The sequence below is a fragment of the Brassica rapa genome, chromosome A03 (genome assembly GCF_000309985.2).
Source record: "Brassica rapa cultivar Chiifu-401-42 chromosome A03, CAAS_Brap_v3.01, whole genome shotgun sequence".
Lineage (NCBI taxonomy): Eukaryota > Viridiplantae > Streptophyta > Magnoliopsida > Brassicales > Brassicaceae > Brassica > Brassica rapa.
Window position 1 is genome coordinate 10,615,582 of NC_024797.2, and position 19,160 is coordinate 10,634,741.

The 19,160-nt window shown below is 32.8% G+C and overlaps 4 protein-coding genes across 7 annotated transcripts; 3 read left to right on the forward strand and 1 right to left on the reverse strand.

The window, feature by feature from the left end:
* The first annotated feature begins 940 nt into the window (after positions 1-940).
* LOC103858001 (zinc finger CCCH domain-containing protein 30) lies at positions 941-7,270 on the forward strand. Of its 3 annotated transcripts, none has more exons than XM_009135269.2 (2): positions 941-1,996; positions 2,336-7,270. In XM_009135269.2, the coding sequence occupies exon 2, from the start codon at positions 2,370-2,372 to the stop codon at positions 4,128-4,130; it is 1,761 nt and encodes a 586-aa protein (XP_009133517.1). In that variant the 5' UTR covers positions 941-1,996; positions 2,336-2,369; the 3' UTR covers positions 4,131-7,270. The 3 variants fall into 3 exon arrangements, with proteins under 3 accessions (XP_009133517.1, XP_009133520.1, XP_009133516.1); XM_009135272.3 differs by having other exon boundaries at positions 941-1,868; XM_009135268.2 differs by having other exon boundaries at positions 950-1,966.
* LOC117132795 (arabinogalactan protein 23-like) lies at positions 6,890-7,340 on the forward strand. Its single transcript, XM_033287952.1, has one exon. The coding sequence runs from the start codon at positions 6,983-6,985 to the stop codon at positions 7,166-7,168; it is 186 nt and encodes a 61-aa protein (XP_033143843.1). The 5' UTR covers positions 6,890-6,982; the 3' UTR covers positions 7,169-7,340.
* A 250-nt stretch (positions 7,341-7,590) lies between these two features.
* LOC103858002 (zinc finger protein 8) lies at positions 7,591-15,376 on the forward strand. The gene has a single exon (XM_033287947.1). It carries the CDS (start codon positions 14,369-14,371, stop codon positions 15,113-15,115), a length of 747 nt encoding a protein of 248 aa, XP_033143838.1. The 5' UTR covers positions 7,591-14,368; the 3' UTR covers positions 15,116-15,376.
* Positions 15,119-19,159, reverse strand: LOC103858003. 2 transcript variants are annotated; one of them, XM_033287951.1, is made up of 6 exons: positions 18,780-19,159; positions 18,640-18,690; positions 18,180-18,231; positions 18,034-18,092; positions 17,840-17,938; positions 15,119-16,156 (listed from the first exon to the last, which is right to left on the reverse strand). In XM_033287951.1, exons 1-6 carry the CDS (start codon positions 18,903-18,905, stop codon positions 15,950-15,952), a joined length of 594 nt encoding a protein of 197 aa, XP_033143842.1. In that variant the 5' UTR covers positions 18,906-19,159; the 3' UTR covers positions 15,119-15,949. The 2 variants fall into 2 exon arrangements, with proteins under 2 accessions (XP_033143842.1, XP_009133522.1); XM_009135274.3 differs by lacking the exon at positions 15,119-16,156 and adding an exon at positions 17,413-17,729 and having other exon boundaries at positions 17,893-17,938; positions 18,780-19,044.
* Position 19,160: the final 1 nt, after the last annotated feature.

The following is a 19,160-nucleotide window of genomic DNA, read 5'->3' on the forward strand; positions in this document are numbered from 1 at the left end:
AGTTTGTGTTAGTTAACAGTTGAAATTTGAAAGAAAAAACAAAGCTGCCAATGAAAATGAAAAGAGCTTCCAAAGCAGAAAGAGACAACAGCCAAAGAACAAGTAGAAGACTTTGGAACATAATCTCCATGTGTCATGTCTTTCACCTTTGAAAAAGGCTATTTACATTATCGCTAACAAAATTTAATGAAACATTCGGTTTGGCTTCTAATATTTTAAAACTAATATAAATAGGTTTTATGGTTCCTAAATCATTTAAAAAGGTACTAAAACTTATCTTAAAATGTTAATAACCTCTTGAATCCTAGTGTCAATGATATAATTATCAGTAACCTTTTTTTTTTTTTTTTTGGGCAAAAGCACGCTTTGGTGGGCTAAAAGCCGATCATATTTGTAGTTGTAGTGAAAGGAAAGGTTCGTGTAAGTCTACTAATGGTGCCGGTCCTACTCCACCATTACTGACACTTGTACGTACAGAAGGCTTAGTCTGTGCCAAAAACAAGTGGCGTTACGCGCATGAAGAGTAACTAAGCAAAGCCTCCTTCTCTTCAACAGGGTTGTAAGCCTCACTAAATTCTCTCAGAGCTTGGTTCACTGTATCATCATGGTAATTAGGGACGGGCAAAATATCCGTAAATTTTGATTTGATTTGTTATCCATTTCGAGTTAAACCAAAAAATCTAAATATTCATAACTCTACGAAGCAAATCATATAATATCCATAAAAAACGAAGAAATTACAAATACTAATATTTTAAAGAATGAGTATCAAATCCGATCAGTTATATGCATATATGCATATATTTAAAGAATTGTATACATAAGTTATATAAATATTATCTTTTATATAAGCTTTATAGTATTTTTATTTACAAAATTTATTATATTAGTTATTAGACTCTTTAGAAGTAAATATATTTTTGTAATAAAATATTATTATTTTATATTATTTTAGTTTTTTATTTAGTTTTATTTTATGGATTGAATCAAATCGGATTGGATTTGATAATTGATTATTCTAACCAAACAGATCGAATCACAAATACCTCCAGAAATTGAGATATACGATTTGTGCCCACTTCTAGGCTCTAGTACTTATAAACCACACACCTGTTTACTAAATATTCGTTCAGATTCGAATAAGAACTAAAACTTGAATTAAGAACCAAAATTCTGTTGCAGATGCTTTGGCTAAATCTGCCTTGTATGCTTTGAACTCTTAGTTTTCTCTTAAGTAATGAAATGCTTGGTTGAGAAAAAAAAAGAACTAAAACTTGAAATGCCGTATAAATAAATTCGTTCAGGTATTTATGGCGAATCCAATTTGGTTCATATTTTACTTTTTAAGTCGGTTTGGTTAAGACTTTTTGGTTTTGTTTTTGTCGACCCCCTTGCAAGTGTATCAAAATAGGCTTTAATACGATGTAACTCGATTCACTAGATTTCTAACTCCTTTCCTTACATTTTAAGAAAAAGAATTACTGAGGGACAAAGCCTGATACATGCGTATCCACTTCCAAATTTAGCCAATAAAGCTCTGCCAAATCAGCATTTGGATTTTTAAATGACGAGTTTACTGTTTAAAGCAGTAGCTTTCCCGTATTGGATAGGGAAGCTTAATATAAATTAAATGTCGAGAAATGTTTTCTCGGGAAATAAATATTTTCTAAATGTAAAAAATATTTGTAAAGTGAGATCTAAGCTTTGGAAGCAGAACAAGCTCTTTGTCCAAAAAGAAAAAGAACAAGCTCTATTCTTCTTCGTCTTCGTCTTCTTCTTCTTCTTCTTCTCTATCTAAACACTTTCACCGATTCTTCTCCCCCCCCCCTCCCGGGAAGATAATGTTTTCATCCTCTTTGTGCTCACTTGTACAGTAACACTCCCTTCTTCTCTAGATCTACTTATAAACTGATACCATCGAAAAGTCTCCGGCAAGATTGACTTTCATCTTCTAAGTAATCTCTGTGTACGAACATGCAACATAGATCCATTTTATGTATTATTCTTCTTCTGTATTTAGCCTATTTGACTTTTGTTCCGATGAAAATTCTGATTGTATATGTTTCCTTGTTCTATTTTTGGAACTAGCGTTATTACAAAACCCTCGTGCTTGATACTTCTTTGAAACCTGTTTGACTTACTGGTTTTAAGAAAGGAAAACAAAACGGTTTGCTTTTGGGAATCTCTTAGGACAGAACCTACCCTTCTTGTCTGAAATGACTTTTAAGCTGAGATTTGTCTAGTTTCTGGAAATCAATAGAGAAAGATTCTCTCTTTATTAGTTTTTATATATACATGAGTGATCTTTTCTGATTGAAAGTTTGATCCTTTCCAGATCGTGCCATTCAACATCTTTTCAAAAGAGAATAATGATGAATCACTTGAGAGTCGAGACAGAGGATACCTTCTCAAGCCTCCTCGAGCTAGCAGCGAACAACGACGTGGAAGGTGTAAGGCTATCTATAGACAGAGACCCTTCTTGTGTAGACGAGCCTGGTCTCTGGTACGGTCGTCAAAAAGGCTCTAAATCCATCATGGTCAACGATCTGAGGACGCCCTTGATGGTCGCTGCTACTTACGGAAGCCTTGATGTGATCAAGGCTATTCTCCCTTTGACTAACGTGAACCGAGCTTGCGGGAACGATCAGACCACCGCGCTACACTGCGCCGCCTCTGGTGGAGCTGTTAACGCTGTGCAAGTGGTTAAGCTGCTTCTCGCAGCTGGAGCTGACTTGGATGCTTTGGATGGTGATGGTCAACGAGCTGGTGATGTTATTGTTGTTCCTCCTAAGCTTGAAGGTGTGAAGGTGATGCTTCAGGAGCTGCTTCTCTCCTCATCTGCTTCTCACTCTTCTCCTACTGAGTTCAAGAAAGAGTATCCTGTTCTTGATCCGTCTTTGCCTGACATCAAGAACTGTATCTACGCTACTGATGAGTTTAGAATGTATTCGTTTAAAGTCAGGCCTTGCTCACGTGCCTACTCTCATGATTGGACCGAGTGTCCTTTCGTCCACCCTGGCGAAAACGCGAGGAGGAGAGACCCGAGGAAGTTTCATTACAGCTGTGTCCCATGTCCTGATTTCAAGAGAGGAGATTGCAGACGAGGAGACATGTGCGAGTACGCGCACGGCGTGTTTGAATGCTGGCTTCATCCAGCTCAGTACCGTACGCGTCTTTGCAAAGATGGAACGGGATGCGCTCGTCGCGTTTGTTTCTTCGCGCATACGCCTGATGAGCTTCGACCGTTGTACTCATCCACCGGTTCGGCTGTTCATTCCCCTCGGTCGGGTGCTGAGTTTGCGGCGGGGCTGAGTCCCATGTCTCCTCTCTCGCCATCATCCTCGGCTATGTCGTGGCCGCATCCGAGTGTTCCTGCTTTGCATTTGCCTGGAAGCAATCTACAGTCGAGCAGGCTGAGAGCTTCTCTCAATGCGAGAGATGTGTTGTCGGATTACGAGCAGGAGCAGCTCCTCAACGAGTTTTCAAACTCATTAAGTTGGTCTGGTCGGATGAAGACATTGCCTCATTCGAATCTTGAAGATCTTTTCTCACCTGAAGGCGGCTCTTCATCTCCTAGGTTTACTGACTCAGCTGTTTTCTCGCCGACACACAAGTCAGCTGTCTTCAACCAGTTCCACCAGCAGCAACAGAGCATGTTGTCTTCACCAAAGAGCGTGGACCACTCTTTGTTTTCAGGAGGAGGAAGGATGTCGCCTCGGAACGTGGTTGAGCCAATCTCGCCAATGAGTTCTCGTGTTTCCATGTTGGCTCAGCAACAGCAGCATCGGTTCCGTAGCCTTAGCTCCAGGGAGCTTAGATCAAACACAAGTCCTGTTGTTGGTTCACCGGTTAACAACAGCTCGTGGTGGGGTTCTTCAAATGGTGAACCGGATTGGGGGATGAGCTCAGAGGAGGCACTTGGTAATTTAAGATCATCTTCATCGTTGTTTGATGGTGATGATGAGCCTGATGTGTCATGGGTGCAGTCATTAGTGAAGGAGTCTACTCCAAACGAGGGCAAAGAGAACTCAAAGAAACCAACAACGGTTGAAGTAGTAACTGACAATGCAGGGCTTGAAGCTTGGATTGAGCAAATGCAGCTCGATCAGCTCATACCTCAGCATAACTGAGAGACTATAGACCAATGAAGCACATTTTTTTTAATGGTCTTGGTCTGTCTGTCTCTCTTTGTGGTAGATATAATAACCTCTTTTCGCAGGTGGTGGTTGTAAAAGGGTAACAAGGAAGGAAAGAGGTTGAAGTTTTCATTGTTTTTGATTTATTAGTTTTCGCATTAGTTAAAGGAAACAAAACAAGAAAAAGGCTTATGGGAAGGGAGGAGAAAGAAAAAAAAAGACCTTATTTTTCATTTTTCTTTTTGAATTTCTTTCTCACATTATCATGATTACTAGTATCATTTTATGATTGTTTGCTATGAGGGGACCCTGAAATGAAATTCTGTAATCTTTAATCTTTAGGTTCTCTCTTTCCCTTTTGTATTTATTTTTTTTCATCAAAAACTACATTATATTAAGTTATTGGAAAATATGTTTTTATAATAAATCTCTTTTAAGTAAGTTCTTCTCATCTGTCAATCTTGAAACAGATCAATCACATGTTTTCATTTTTAAATGCTTAGGAATCTGTATAGAGTTGGTGGCATGGTGGGTTAATATAATAAGAAAAAATTACACTTCAATATACTTTATCTATATTTTATATCATTCCAGAATATTTTCTCCATGTCAAAAATTTTCTTGTGTCAATATCTAAATTACCTCCAAAACTTGATTTAGAATAGTTATCTCTCTGTTCTCCTTTCGTGATCTCACTTTTCATTATCCTCATTTTCTCAGTTTCTTCTAACTCTAAACGTCGACGATTTGTCATCTTTCACTGTCACAAACCAAAAATCACAGTCACTATATGGCGTTAGAGGTGTCAAGTAAACCAAGTCTAGTATTAGCACTACGATCGTGTTTATTTTCTTTATGTTCACCTTGCATTTTGATATTGTGTATTGTGATGTTTAAGAGAGCAAATAGATCTGGGAAGAGAATAAAATAGTTGATAGTCGGCACTTTTCAGTGATCGACTTTCGGTGCATATGTTTGTTCCTAAGTAATTTTCGTTATCACCTTTTATATTTCCATTAATATTAAATTCACCGAACGGTTTGCGGTGATGCGATCATCAAACACAGAGCACAAAACTTATACGGGGTATCTTATTCGAGATAACAGCAAAACTATTCAGAATATTATGACATATCAAAATCCTACGTTGGAAATTAGACAAAACAAAGTTTAATATATAAATAGATGTATAACTCTAATTAATACAAAACTTTTTATAAGCCAAACAAAAAAATAAAGTCATATGAATTTGCCTAAAGTCCAAAGTGGACAATATCATACTAATCAAACAATATAGAATTGAACATGAATTTAATAAATCCAACATTGATATCAGAACTAAGTTTGACGAAGATCCGCAAGAAAACCAAAATACAGTGGCAGAAACTAGCCAGAAGATCAATAGAGCATGAAAAAAAAGAATGAGAGATATCAAACAAAGTCTCACACTGAAAATTAAACAAAAGAAAGTCTAATATATAAAGATATATCTAACTTAATTAGTACGAAATCTTTTATGAAGAAAATCAAAAGTAAAACCATGCAGGTTTGTTTAAAGCCCAAAATAAACAATATAGAATTGGACATAAACTTAATAAATTCCAACAAATATATTTTATATATACAAAATTTACTATTTTATGATTTTTGAGAATGTATTCATCAAAAGAAGCTTAAATATAAGCTAATTCATTCGTTCTTCCCTTTCTGACCATTTGAACATACAAAAACTATATTGCTTAGTGGGCTTTCTCTTTAGAGAGGTCATTAGATGAGAAAACGAAGACACTAAACCTCACAAGATCCATGCGATCCTTGTAAAACATTCAAACTAATTTAAAGAACCAAGATAAATTCCACTCAAACTTTCCCACGTAAAACATGATTGTTTTTAAATCTCATGCGAATAAATTATGTGGATTAAGTGAAGTTCTTTTCCCATATGAATTAGTATAGATTTTTTTTTTTTAGTATAGAATTAGCATAAAGCGATTTCTATTTGGGAGCCATTAGTAACCTAAAAAACATAGTTCTCCACATTCTATGCATGCCAAAAAAAACAGCCTATGAGGAAGGAAACAACATAGCGAAATGGAATTGAAAATGCTCTCGGATATTTATATCCTATTAAAAAAGACATAGTTATCCACATTCTATGCATGCCAAGCGGCCAAGCCTGCTATCTTGGATACAATACCTCTATTACGATAACTGAAACAAGATATATGATCAGAACACAAATGTATATAATCATGCGAAAAGAAGAAACTGAATTTTAAATTTTGCATGTGCAGACCAATAACTCTAAAAAGGTATTAGGATCAACGAAAACTAAGTACATGTACATATACTATATAAAATATTATAGCACAACGTTAAAATCCTAATTTACAACATTTCAGTTCCCAGTCGTCCAATATGCTAATTTTGGTTAATAGTATGCTATATATTATTTTATTTTTATTTAGTGCCGTTTTCAAAAATAAGAAGTATCCTTATTTTGTTTAAAAGTTCGTAAATAAACTAAATAGAGTTTCTAACTTAGAAATAAACTTTTGACCCGGTAAAAATATGGATGGAAACGCTTAAATAACTCAAAGCCACAAAATGAACCACAAATTCAACGGCTATCAGTATACTTACATTACATTATTGATGTAATTTCCAAATAAGTTTGTTAGAAATGGGTACCTAAAATAAACATCCCTAAAAATAACTTAACTACCTCCCGTATAAATCCACTTGATCACCATCCAATTCTCTTCAGACCTGCAAGAAACAAAAAAAAAAAGCAACAAAACTACCACTAAAAAAAAAGAAAAAAACCTTTCAGGTCTCAACTAGAAATGGAGATGAAGAAGATTGCCTGTGGAGTTCTTTTCGCTGCTGCTTCCATGACCACCGTCATGGCCACAGAGGTTGGAGCTCCGGCACCAGGACCTGCCGCAAGTGGAGCCTCCGTAGCCGTACCGGCTCTTGGCTCTTTGGTTGGAGCTTCCCTTGTGTCTCTCTTCACCTACTACTTAAACTAATAAGGTTATACAAAAAAAAAAACAATTGATGTTTCTATCAATTTATACTATGTCACGGTTTTGTACGTGTAGGCAAAGTGAATAAGACGGAAGACGAAATAATTTGATTATGATCAGACAATTTTATGTAATACAGCTGATTATAAAAATATATAATGTGTTCTTCTCTTCCTTTTTTCGCATTTTCCATATATTTTCCTTATCTTCATGCAAACAAAACATCAACGGAACTACACTATTTCAAAAAGAAAGGAAATTCATCATGGGTGATATGCCAATAATCAAGATTCAACACACATAGCTTAGCGTACTATTACAAAACTGGGTTTTAAAGTACCTAAAATGCATATTTCTAGCAATAAAATTGTTCATAAATGTATATATACCTGACTCATATTCGACGCACGAGGGTAATAATATATATTTTTAAAATCATCATAAGAGTTTGTGTTTCCTTCTTTGAATTTTGTTTGTTTCAAAAAGAAAGAAATTGACAAGAGGGCCGGAGACATATCACATAATGTAGAGAAAGTTCCCCACATGGCCACATTGTTAAACCATCATCTGAAAAGTTGCTTTCACTATATTTTATATTATACATTTATATGCGTATATAGGAATAATCATAACTGGTGGTCCATTTAAAAGAAACACGACCCATATCAGTTTCAGACAATAATGATAATTACAAACCACCAAAAGCTTAGACCTTCCAAAGGCTATAATAATACACATTACACTTAGTATGTGTTTGTATTTTTACTGACATTTCACATACATATACAGAGTCGAGAGAGCCCATTCATTTCATATGTTGTTGTCACCGCCTAAATATAAATGTTACTCACTGAATCATGTCTTCTTTACCTCTCTTTGTATATAGTAGTACTAGTACTCCTTTTATTTCCGAAAATAATTTTTAGATACTTTTTCTTGTTAAAGATTAATATTTATAAGATTTTAAAAATACTTCTGTCAATTTTTTTAAATTCCTTTATTTAATGAATTGTTCACTTTTAAAAAATTTGTTAGAAATATTAAAACTGATTAAATTATAAATAATTATTGGAAACTGTGTAGTAAAATAAATAATTTAATTAATTTAAGTATTTTATAATATTTTTAATATATATGAAAACTTTAAAAATCTTTTTTTTCAAAGAAGAAAGGAGTAATATATATATATATTCATATTAGTTGTTGTGACAGACCAGATGTCTTCATGTGTCAAACGTTCTACTAAAGCCAAATGTATGTAAATAGATATCTAATTATTCTTAACTTTTTAACATTGAATATATTATTATATATTCTCCATTACAAATAACGATAAACTAGCACATATGTTGAACAACTTCACGAACAATTTTACAATAGAGCTCTCCATGTAACACCCGGATCAATGGACGAAGGTTTTGCATATACAACATCTTCGATAGACATGCTCTCTTCACAATACACAATCGAACGAATTTTTCTGTAGCACTCTAAAATCTCCGATAAGCTTGCATCTTATAATTTGCAAAAAAAATTACATCTTCTAAAAATCAAACTCTACACTTGGTGCATGAGTCTTTAAATCTTGACCACTAACTAAGTCATAATGCTTAGATAACTTTTATTCTTCACTTAGTATGATATTATATACTTTGGCCTAAGCACTCACCGATTCATTTTTGGATCGGTTACTTTCCAAAGAACTCATATTAAATGAAATTGTACCATGATATATATTAGACTTTTATTTGGTCTTAGTTATTATCCGATGTTGAATTTAAATTATTTACTTACTCTAACAATCCTTTCTTCAATTCAAAAACCATGGAACCTTGGTTTCTGATAATAATTTGTTGTGACGGATTTGATGATGCCCTCTTGAACAAGACAATCTACTTGAACCAGATGTTCATCACCATCTGTCTAACTTCTCGTTTAATATGATAATATCTGTTTTGAACATAAATTCCACAATTTATTTTTTGGTCGCTTGCTTCCTAAAATGCATCATACTGAGTAGAACTAAATTAGATATATAAAATATTTATACATATTAAATTTATTCGGTATAATATCTAATATGAAACTTGAATTACTTATTTACTATTATTTTTATTTTATCCAACCTTCCATGCGTTCTAAAATTAACGACTATACAAATTTCAAGCAACGACGCATGGAATATAAAACGTTAGCGCGTAATATCCGACTATTTTTAATTGGTCAAAACACATAGAGGGATCAATTAAACACAAAGTATTTTTCATTTACTAGTAAATCATTTCCTCTTTGTAATGTGTAATGAATGAAGATCATACCGTGAGATTATATAAAAATAATAATGATATGTTTGGTGACTTCGATAAAGTGATGGAGAGTTAAAGTAAATTGCTTAACACTGATCAAAGAGAGCAGTGAGGTCTTCTGTTGTTTTAACTCCACTTGCATTTGTTATAAAGCTTTTAGTTTTGGGTTTCCTCTCATTCTTTTTTTCTGTTTTCCTCAACATAAAATAAAATATCTTTCACCATGTATTACTTTGAAGTTCGGTCCTTCTACATATAGCTGAACATTGTAAAGTCACATACAACGAAAAGGACAAGATATATATGCTTGTCTCTCAAAATTTAGACTATTTTTCTCATCTTATATATTTTATGACTACAATAAAACCTTTTTTCACCATTCGTATAGCTATTTGACCAATAACTACAGTCTACATATAACTATATTTCTTTTGTAGCGTCTCGCTCGAGGCAATCACCATGTTGTTATGGCATAACTGTTTATGGTTACAATTTATAAAAACCATAGCCACAAAAATTTGTACTTAGTTTATGGTTATATACAGTTTTTGTATGTTATCTTTATCTCATCTCGCAAGACAATTGACCATTTTTTGAGAAAAAATAATAAAAGGGGAATTTCATATATCTGTATAAGAGTGGAGGAGTTGAATCCAAGAAATGGATGTGAAGGTAAGAAAGTGAGAAATATGGTCCCCTCAACAAAAGCCATAAAATCTCTGAGCATATGACTGACTTTAATGGTAGAGCAAAGAGGTTTGGGATTGCATGATTCAATGAAGAGTTGCTGTTAGGGTTTGGGAGATCTGTGAGCTTTCAAGTGCATGTTTTTATGTGGGGTTCAAATACCATTCATGGGACCCAATTAAATGTTTTCAGATATTTTTTTTTCTTTATGGTTAGCCATCTAATTTATTAATTTAGTATCCTATTTTTTTATCTATCATACAAAAATCTATGTTAGACTATTTATTAAAAACCTAACTAAACATCCTAAATTTACTCATATATGATATTTTTCTAACAAATTATTCATATATGATATATTCTTAACAAAAATAATATACATCTAAACAATAACATTTCTAAGATAAGACATATATATTTCCATTAGGCAATTATCGTTTGATTGTTTATCATGTTTAATCTAGACCATGTCAAATCTATTAATTTAGGGTCCTATTTTTTTTATCTATCATACAAAAGTCTATGTTTGACCATCCATTAGAAACTTAACTAAACATCCAAAATTTGCTAATATATGATATTTTCCTAAAATTTACTTATATATAATATTTTCCTAACAAAAACAATATACATCGAAACAATAACATTTCTAAGACAAAACAGTCCATTAGGCAATTATCGTTCAATTGTTTATCATGTTTAATCTAGACCATATTATATATATATCAGTAATTAATTTTGAAATAAAATGGTATAACCCAATTCTTTTTAAATTATCATGCTAAATGCAACTAATAAACGGTCTAATCCTAAATTTTATCATTTATTAAATTTATGTCAAATCAAACAACCATAAAACATTAATTCAGTATGATAAATGTTTGTACAAACGAAAAATACGATAAATTTAGTATATAAAATAATCTATCTTATTAAAACAGAAGTACAAATAAAAAATAATTCTAAGATTTACCACTTATTTATAAATTTATGCCACTGAAATAATTAAGAAGCCTAACATTAAATATTCTTGTCTTTTCCTATTTTATTAAATCATTTCCTAAATCGATTATTAATTAAAACTACTACTTAATTACAATTAAATGCAACTAAGAAACTGTATAATCCTATCGTTTATCATTTATTTATTTTTGTCAAATTAAACAACCATAAAACATAAATTCAATATGATAAATGTTTGCGCAAACAAAAATTTAACATGATAAATTTAGTACATATAATAATTTTATTATACTTATCATCAATTTTTGATTCATAAAAGAAAATGTGAGGATGCACGACTACACGGATTATATTTTAAAAATATGGGTGATGTAATTGACAGTTTATAATACAAAAAAAGTTAAGCAATTTAACTATAATGTTATTTTGTTTAAAAATGTCATATTAAAAAATTATTTAATGCATGTACATTTTAGAAATAAATATTATCATTTATACAATATAAATATTTATTTATAAAAAAATAAAAATAAACATCCGCGGATCAAGCTCTAGTGTATATGATGAAAATGAAACTAGCTATCTAATTAATATATGCTCTGAATTCTTGTTTGAGTTATGCAAATGTAAATGTAGAATAATGTTGTAAACTGAAATTAAGAAAGATAATCATAAAGGGAAGATTTAGCTTAATATAGAGAAGACGTTGTACAAATCTTGCCGGATGATCAAGTTGATAAGTATCAATAGATTACACTGATCATATGATGTGATCTATACAAACAATGTTCGATCTTTTTGTTTAATTATCTAGTGACGTGCTCAACGAGTTGATTATTAGCATCTCTCTCTCTCTCTCTCTCTCTCTCTCTCTCTCTCTCTCTCTCTCTCTCTCTCTCTCTCTCTCTCTCTCTCTCTCTTTTGCATAAGTGAGATAAAACATGAGAGTAAGAAGCTGGTCCTTGAGAGAGAAGAGCTCACTTTCATTAGGTCTCTCTCTTTCTCTCCCTTAGTCTATTAGTAGTAAAATCCATGTACTTATACGTAGACATAATTACCAAAACACTAGGTCCATGGTATAAAAGAGTGCATGTACACCTAACTAATTAATGCTTTCTTACCTGCAAACTCTCCCTCTTTTTAGTTCATCCCGTTATTCACCATAACCCCATTTTCATCTGCTAACGATCGATTTGATAAGCTTTTTGTCTTTGTTTCAACATTTGCATGAATGACTAAGAAATTATAACTAACAAAAAAGGAGATAACTCTGAAAAAAGAACTGATTGGAGTTTGAAGAGAAGGATATATATAAGCATATGTGTGTCGGCAGGGAAGTAAGACGCGTATATAACCATCATATTTTGTTTGGATCACATACAAGTATATATAACTAATCATAATAAGATACTATTTTAAAAATTTATATTACATGTAAAAATATATATATATTACATAAACTACCCAATTACACATGATATATTTCATTCTTGAATAATAATATATGCATTTCCCTACATTAATGTCTACTGTCTAGTACTCGACCAGAAGCTTACTTTTTTAACCTTAACTTCAAGTTTAACGTACATTAGATCTTGATCCGCACAACCGTGTAGATTTTTATTTTTATACTTAAATATTTTAGTTTATACTTCCTCTTGATACAAATATATGATGTTTAAAGTCATTAACATATATTAAGAGAAATTAAATATTTTTTTACTACTTTTTGGTTTTTATTTTTGTTAGTTAAAGTTTTATTTGACTTCCAATAAAATTCAACCACTTACATTTTTACATTTTGATTAATATTTTATTTTTAAAGAAAATTTCATTAGTTAAAAGTAGAACGTCATACATTTGTATACAAAAAAAAAGCTAAAACATCATATATTTATATACGGATGAAGTATAACAAATTTACAAATAACTTAATGTAATCATGTGTTTTATATTATGTAATTTTATAATAGCTATGTTTATGTGGCTTATATATTATTATTATAAATTTTGTATTTTTGTACAAACAATTATTTTGAATACATTATTATGTAACAATACTACATTACATATTTTTATTTAAAATTTAAAATTTATGAAATCACGCATAAAAAGTTCAATCAATGCAGTGTATATATATACATATATTATATAAAGCGATTTATTATGAAAACAATATATGGTTGAATCTATAGTATTGTACTTTAAAATATAATATATTTATCAATACATGTTTTTTAACACAGTACCTATATAAATATTGATATATGTATAATATAATATAATAAATAATAATAACATTTATCATGCAAATACAATAGTGTTAGGATTTTTAATATTTGATTCGATTTATTATTTGCAAGGTAAAATTTTAACATTATTGTATTTGCATAATAAATTATATTATTAATATTAATTAGATCATATAAAAGTATAAACTCTAGAATAATTAATTTTTATTATTATTATTAAGTAGATTATAAATGGTTATATGCAAATATAATTATATATTGATGGAATATTATATTTTCAAAATTATGCATATCTAATAATATTTTGATGGAATAAAAAGAGAATTAAATAGGTTGTTAGGATTTTATATGAAAAAAAATAAAATATAAGCAACTTTCTTGAAATGGTCTATTTAAAATATCACATATAAAATGGAAGTCATGATTTCCATTTTAATAGTATAGATGCATGTATGAACAAAAAAACTCTTATGTACATCTGCAATCACATATTTTACAAGTAGAACAAAATCTCCAAGACACACATTTGTGCAGCATATGTTTACTTTCCATGGAAATATCATAGTCGATAAAATTACATTTTATAAAATTGTTGGTGTCGGTGACTGATTTTTTTTGGTTAATTTTTTGTTTGATTGAAATGTACCTAATATAACTTAAGAACACGAAGAGATAGGCCAGATGATTTATCAAAATATTTCATATATTTTAGAATTTATTGGGTTTAGGTTTACAAATTATAAAAAGAAATCTCATACGAGTGACAAGACGTATTTATCTATAAATTATATTCTTCCAGATTCAAATTAATACATAAAAATCTAGAATACAACACAGTGACGAGTTATGTTTAAGTTAATCGAGCTAAATGAATGTTGGAACCTCTTTATATTAATGCGAAACCTCATCTCTAGTCTTTCTATCTCTAAAACAGTCAACAACCTCATTTGTCTTCAACTCACTTTCATTCATTCCTCTCTATCTCTCCCCCTCCCATGGAAGAAACCAATGGACGAAGAGAAACTCACGACTTCATGAACGTCAATGTTGAATCCTTTTCTCAGCTTCCGTTCATCCGCCGTACTCCTCCTAAAGATCATAAAGGCTCCAAGATTCGTCTCTTCGGCCAAGAGCTCCTCAAAGATAACCCTCAACACGAAGACTTCTCTCCAGATTCTTGTGAAACTATAACAACCAGGATCAAAGATGAGGGCAGCTCTGAGAATGTCAAGGAAAAGGAAAAAGACAAAAGCAAAAACAGGAGATTCGAGTGTCACTACTGTTTCAGAAAATTCCCAACTTCTCAAGCCCTAGGTGGACACCAAAACGCTCACAAACGCGAACGCCAACACGCCAAACGCGGTTCCATGACCTCATACCTTAATCAGCATCCTGAGCCTCACTACGTCTACGGCTTCCTCAACAACCATCACTATCCCTCGTGGACGACAGAAGCTAGATTCTACGGTGGTGGAGGAGGAGTACAACAGACGCCGTCGTATTACTCAGGCACTCTTCTTCCTCCTCCTTCTTCTTCTATCCCACCGACGATCAACGGAAGCCCTTTAGGTTTCTGGCGTGTACCGCCTTCCACGTCAACAAACGCTATTCATGGAGTTTACTCAGCTTCACCAGCTTTAGCGTTTAGGGCCCATGACCAAGAGAGTAGGGAGCCGACTTGGCCCTACAAATTGATGAAACCCAATGTGAAAGATCATGTGAGTCTCGATCTTCATCTTTGACACTTCTTTTTGTGTTGGTATATCATTTAAACCTAGCCCTGATGAAGCAACCAATTCTTCATGCTGTGTGAAGACTGAAGAGAACCGGCAGGATGTGTGGATCTTGAACTTTTGAGGTTTTATTTATTTATTCTGAGTTCGTGTTAATAAGGGAATAATATATGATTAAATTTGTAAAATATGTTTTTCCATTTTCCTATCTCATGTGTATGAATGTTAATATATTAAAAAATTATATATATATATATATGTTCATTTTGAGTTCTATTATATGTCTTCAAGATTCTATAATTTTCAGATAAAGAGGGAACATTAAATTAAGAGTCATGGAACTCATACATAAGTGCGTACTTTTCTTGCTGTTGCAGTCAATAAAATTCTAGTCTCGATCACTGATCATATTAAGCAACATTGTATGTCTTTTATAAACATTAAACCCACAAATTACTTTTTACTCTCTTTAGATCCAAACGTTTACAGTCTCTGTTTAATTAATTCAACGGTCTTTTAACGAACCAAGAGGCAAAGAAGAACAGTTACAAAAAAAGAGGCAAAGAAGAAAGCTCTTGGTGTTGATGAATGATGATGATTCGGTGACTGTGGGGATCACTGGAGACAATGGACAAGACAAAAGGGAGGTGAGAGAAGGAGAGTTGAGAAAGTGAAAGTGGTCCATATGGTTAATATAGAGTTAGCCAAAGAGAGCTTCCTCATCTCTCTCTCTCAACACACACATAACCTAATGCTAACGCATTCTGTTAAAAGATTTCTTCTTTTCAAACCTTTTTTGGGCAATTCAAAGAGAATCATCAACCAAGTTGTATACCAATATATTTACTTGTTCATCTCTATGCATACACCATGATGAGAGTTCAAAACAAAAGCAGTCAGAATCAGCGAAACATGCATGGCCATGTTTGTTGCTAAACTACCTCCAGAGAGCAGAGTTTGATAGAAGCTCATGGTGCATTTACTATAAAAAGTCCTACAATAATAACAATGATAGAATATACATGATGAGAAGAACCAATGATATAAATCCTCGTACCCAACATGTATTACACTAATCAAGACATTAAAGACAAATCGTATAATAGCTACACTTTTGCATAGAACAAAATTTTCGAAAGATTGACTTTTCTAGTTTTTTTTTTTTTGATAATATGTTAAATACTTTTCTAGTGATGGCATAACTTCAAACACATTATGAGGCAAAAATGCAGTTAAGAACTCTTGTAGATATATATACAACTATATGAACGAACTGAAGTGAAACTTGTCCTTATTCGTACTCTTATCTAATTAATTATATGTCATGAAAAGTTATTGTGTAGTCTAATCAGATTATTGTGATAAACTAACGTTATACCACCAATCCAAAAGTTTAATCAGGTTATTGTGATAACGAATGACCAAGCGGTGCAATCTCAGCCTGTAATAAGTTTTTTTTTCAAACAAGTCTTATGGGAACAAAAAGCCAAATGAAAAGCCATATATGCACTCGTCGAAACAGTTGTTTGGATAACAAAAGCTGCAGAGGCTAAACAAGAGAACACAGTACATCTGAGAATTACGTGATGGTTTTATCAAGTTATGGAAAAGTTTAAGGATATGGTGTCAAAGAGTTAACATCAAGGACCCCACTAAAGTTAATGCAATATAGAAGCAAGCATGTGGTGAACAAAAATGATAAAAGAAGCACATAATAAAGACGTGTGCAGAGCTTACACATACATTATGTAAACCTTAGGACCACTTTTTTCTGCTCACTTGTCTCTTTTTTAGATATGTGAACGGACTAGTGGAAAGTTGCAACTTGAAGATGATAGTTCTAACTGTAGACATCTTAGACACCTTTCAAGATAAAACTCAGAGTCTGATTCACACAAACGATGCAAGCTTCCAAAATGATGGTCTTGTTTCGGTAAGCAAAGCTATATCTATAGGCTTTCTTATTTTGATTATTAGGGAGTGTTATTTTAACATATTTTTTACTAAATTATGTTAAGATTGAATATAAACTTATCAAATTAATACGGATGTGCCGGCCCAGTTGGTTTAAACGCAAGTCTTTGCTAATACTATTTTACACCAGAGAAATGATATTAGCAAAGACTGGCTCCGGGCGTAGAGGAGATTAAAGCCAAGGCCTGAACTCCCTTAGAAATTCAAATTTCATGACGATAGTCGGAATCAAATGTAAAGTGTAATCACTGAGAAGACATGGTTCTTGTAGTTACATGACTGCTTGCAAAATGAAACATGAAAATCTAATTATAACAATTATACATAACTGATGTGGAGAGGAACAAAAATGCATTATATTTTATATAAATGATGTCGAATAATTAACTTTATAGGAGTGACCAAGGTATAAGCTATAGAACAAGGTAACCAAAAAGAAAAAGAACAAATAGAAGGACTCAGAAATAAGCTACTAAGACTGAGAAGTGCAATAGCATCTATGCATGACATCATTTTACATCTTTCTGAGTTCGAGAGAGATGAGCTTCTTCAATGCGGCGGGTGAGCATAGAGATCGCATAATGTGAAGCACTTGAAGACGCATAATACGAGGTAACTGTAAGCTGAGCAAACTTGGGAAGTGCATAACCTAGCAAATATTATACAGGATCAAAAAGTTCAGGTGAAACAAAAGTAATACTCAATTCTTTGAGCAGCCTCATAAGATACCAGAACTCACATGGACATAACTTCTCCAACAGAGAACACTAACTTATAATCAATATTTAGGCACAAGAGAAGAATTATGTTACCTCCAAAGGCAGCCCCTAGACCAGAATACCCTAGCAGCAATGGAACCTATAAGCAAAAGCAATAAGTGAGAAGAGGGTCTGACCCTGGAAACAGGCAGAGTTCTAGAACTAGAAGGCAAGGGAAAGAGATAAGATGCGTACCCCGACAAGAAAAGAGAGACGCTTCGACCCTGGAAACCGATTCTGAAGATATGGGATCCCTGGAAAGACCAAAAAAGATAAAAGATCTCAACTGTAGAAATGGTAAGTAATTAAAAACCACACACAAGACCATCATACGAGATTACCTGTGTTGAAAGCATTGACGGCACTAAGCAAGCCACCAATACCAGAACCAGCCTATATAGCACACGAGATACGTAATCAGAAACAGATAAATCAATTTCTACTACATGTCATGGTAGCCCCAACCAATAATTTCAATGAAAAAAAGCTTAAAGACAAATACTAATCAGAAATTGCAACAGACCAAAAGAATAATAAACTGAAGAAAAAAAACCATCTTCAGAAGTCAACGAATAAAAAGGTTGAAACTTTTACATACCCAGCAATAGCCGAGCTTAATCACCTAAGCTAGAATACATATATTCTCATTCACAACATAAAGTCATCTGATTTGTATACACATCGATCATCCAGTCCACAACAGCTAGCTACTACTTATATTCTCACAAAATTCATATGAAACCAGCTACACAATTCTTCAGACAGATGTATATGAGATTAGCAATGTTAAACTGAACTGACCACAGCAGCAGCATCGTGCAGAACTGGAGTGATGGTCCACTCTCCTTTCTCCTGATAAAAAATTTGTAAGAAAGAACAAATGAAATTGATTTTCAGACAATATCCTAAAAACACAAAAAGACAAGACTTGGGAAGCTTACAGAGTTAGGGGTTAAGAGAGAAAGGCAACGCGGACAGCGAGCGGAACCTAGACCAGGGTTCATGGTCGGATCATACTCGAGATTCGCACGTCTCAGCTTCTCTTCGTATACTTGTCTAGTTCCCATCTCCCTCTCTCTTTCTCTATCAATCGCCGATCACCTGCTCTTGTTTCCTCTCTGAGAAAACCTTACGCCGTTTACTGAATCTACCCAATTATTCAATAATGGGCCTTATGGGCTTTCTTATCTAGGCCCAACTAGTTTCATAGTTTCTAATCCAACATTTGTAACAGGTGCACTAGTAGTAGTCAGGCTTGAAGCAGCAAAGGAAGGATTATGTTAACTATAGACCACTTTCTGTTTGTATTTAGATATTTTTTA

Excerpts from the sequence above, each read along its gene's own strand:
- LOC103858002 (XM_033287947.1), top strand. The coding sequence starts at position 14,369 with ATGGAAGAAACCAATGGACGAAGAGAAACTCACGACTTCATGAACGTC.
- LOC117132795 (XM_033287952.1), top strand. The coding sequence starts at position 6,983 with ATGGAGATGAAGAAGATTGCCTGTGGAGTTCTTTTCGCTGCTGCTTCC.
- LOC103858003 (XM_033287951.1), bottom strand. The coding sequence starts at position 18,905 with ATGGGAACTAGACAAGTATACGAAGAGAAGCTGAGACGTGCGAATCTC. Across the intron at positions 18,691-18,779 it reads CTCTCTTAACCCCTAACTCT|GAGAAAGGAGAGTGGACCAT; the intron begins GTAAGCTTCCCA and ends ATTTTTTATCAG. Across the intron at positions 18,093-18,179 it reads CGTCAATGCTTTCAACACAG|GGATCCCATATCTTCAGAAT; the intron begins GTAATCTCGTAT and ends TGGTCTTTCCAG.
- LOC103858001 (XM_009135269.2), top strand. The coding sequence starts at position 2,370 with ATGATGAATCACTTGAGAGTCGAGACAGAGGATACCTTCTCAAGCCTC.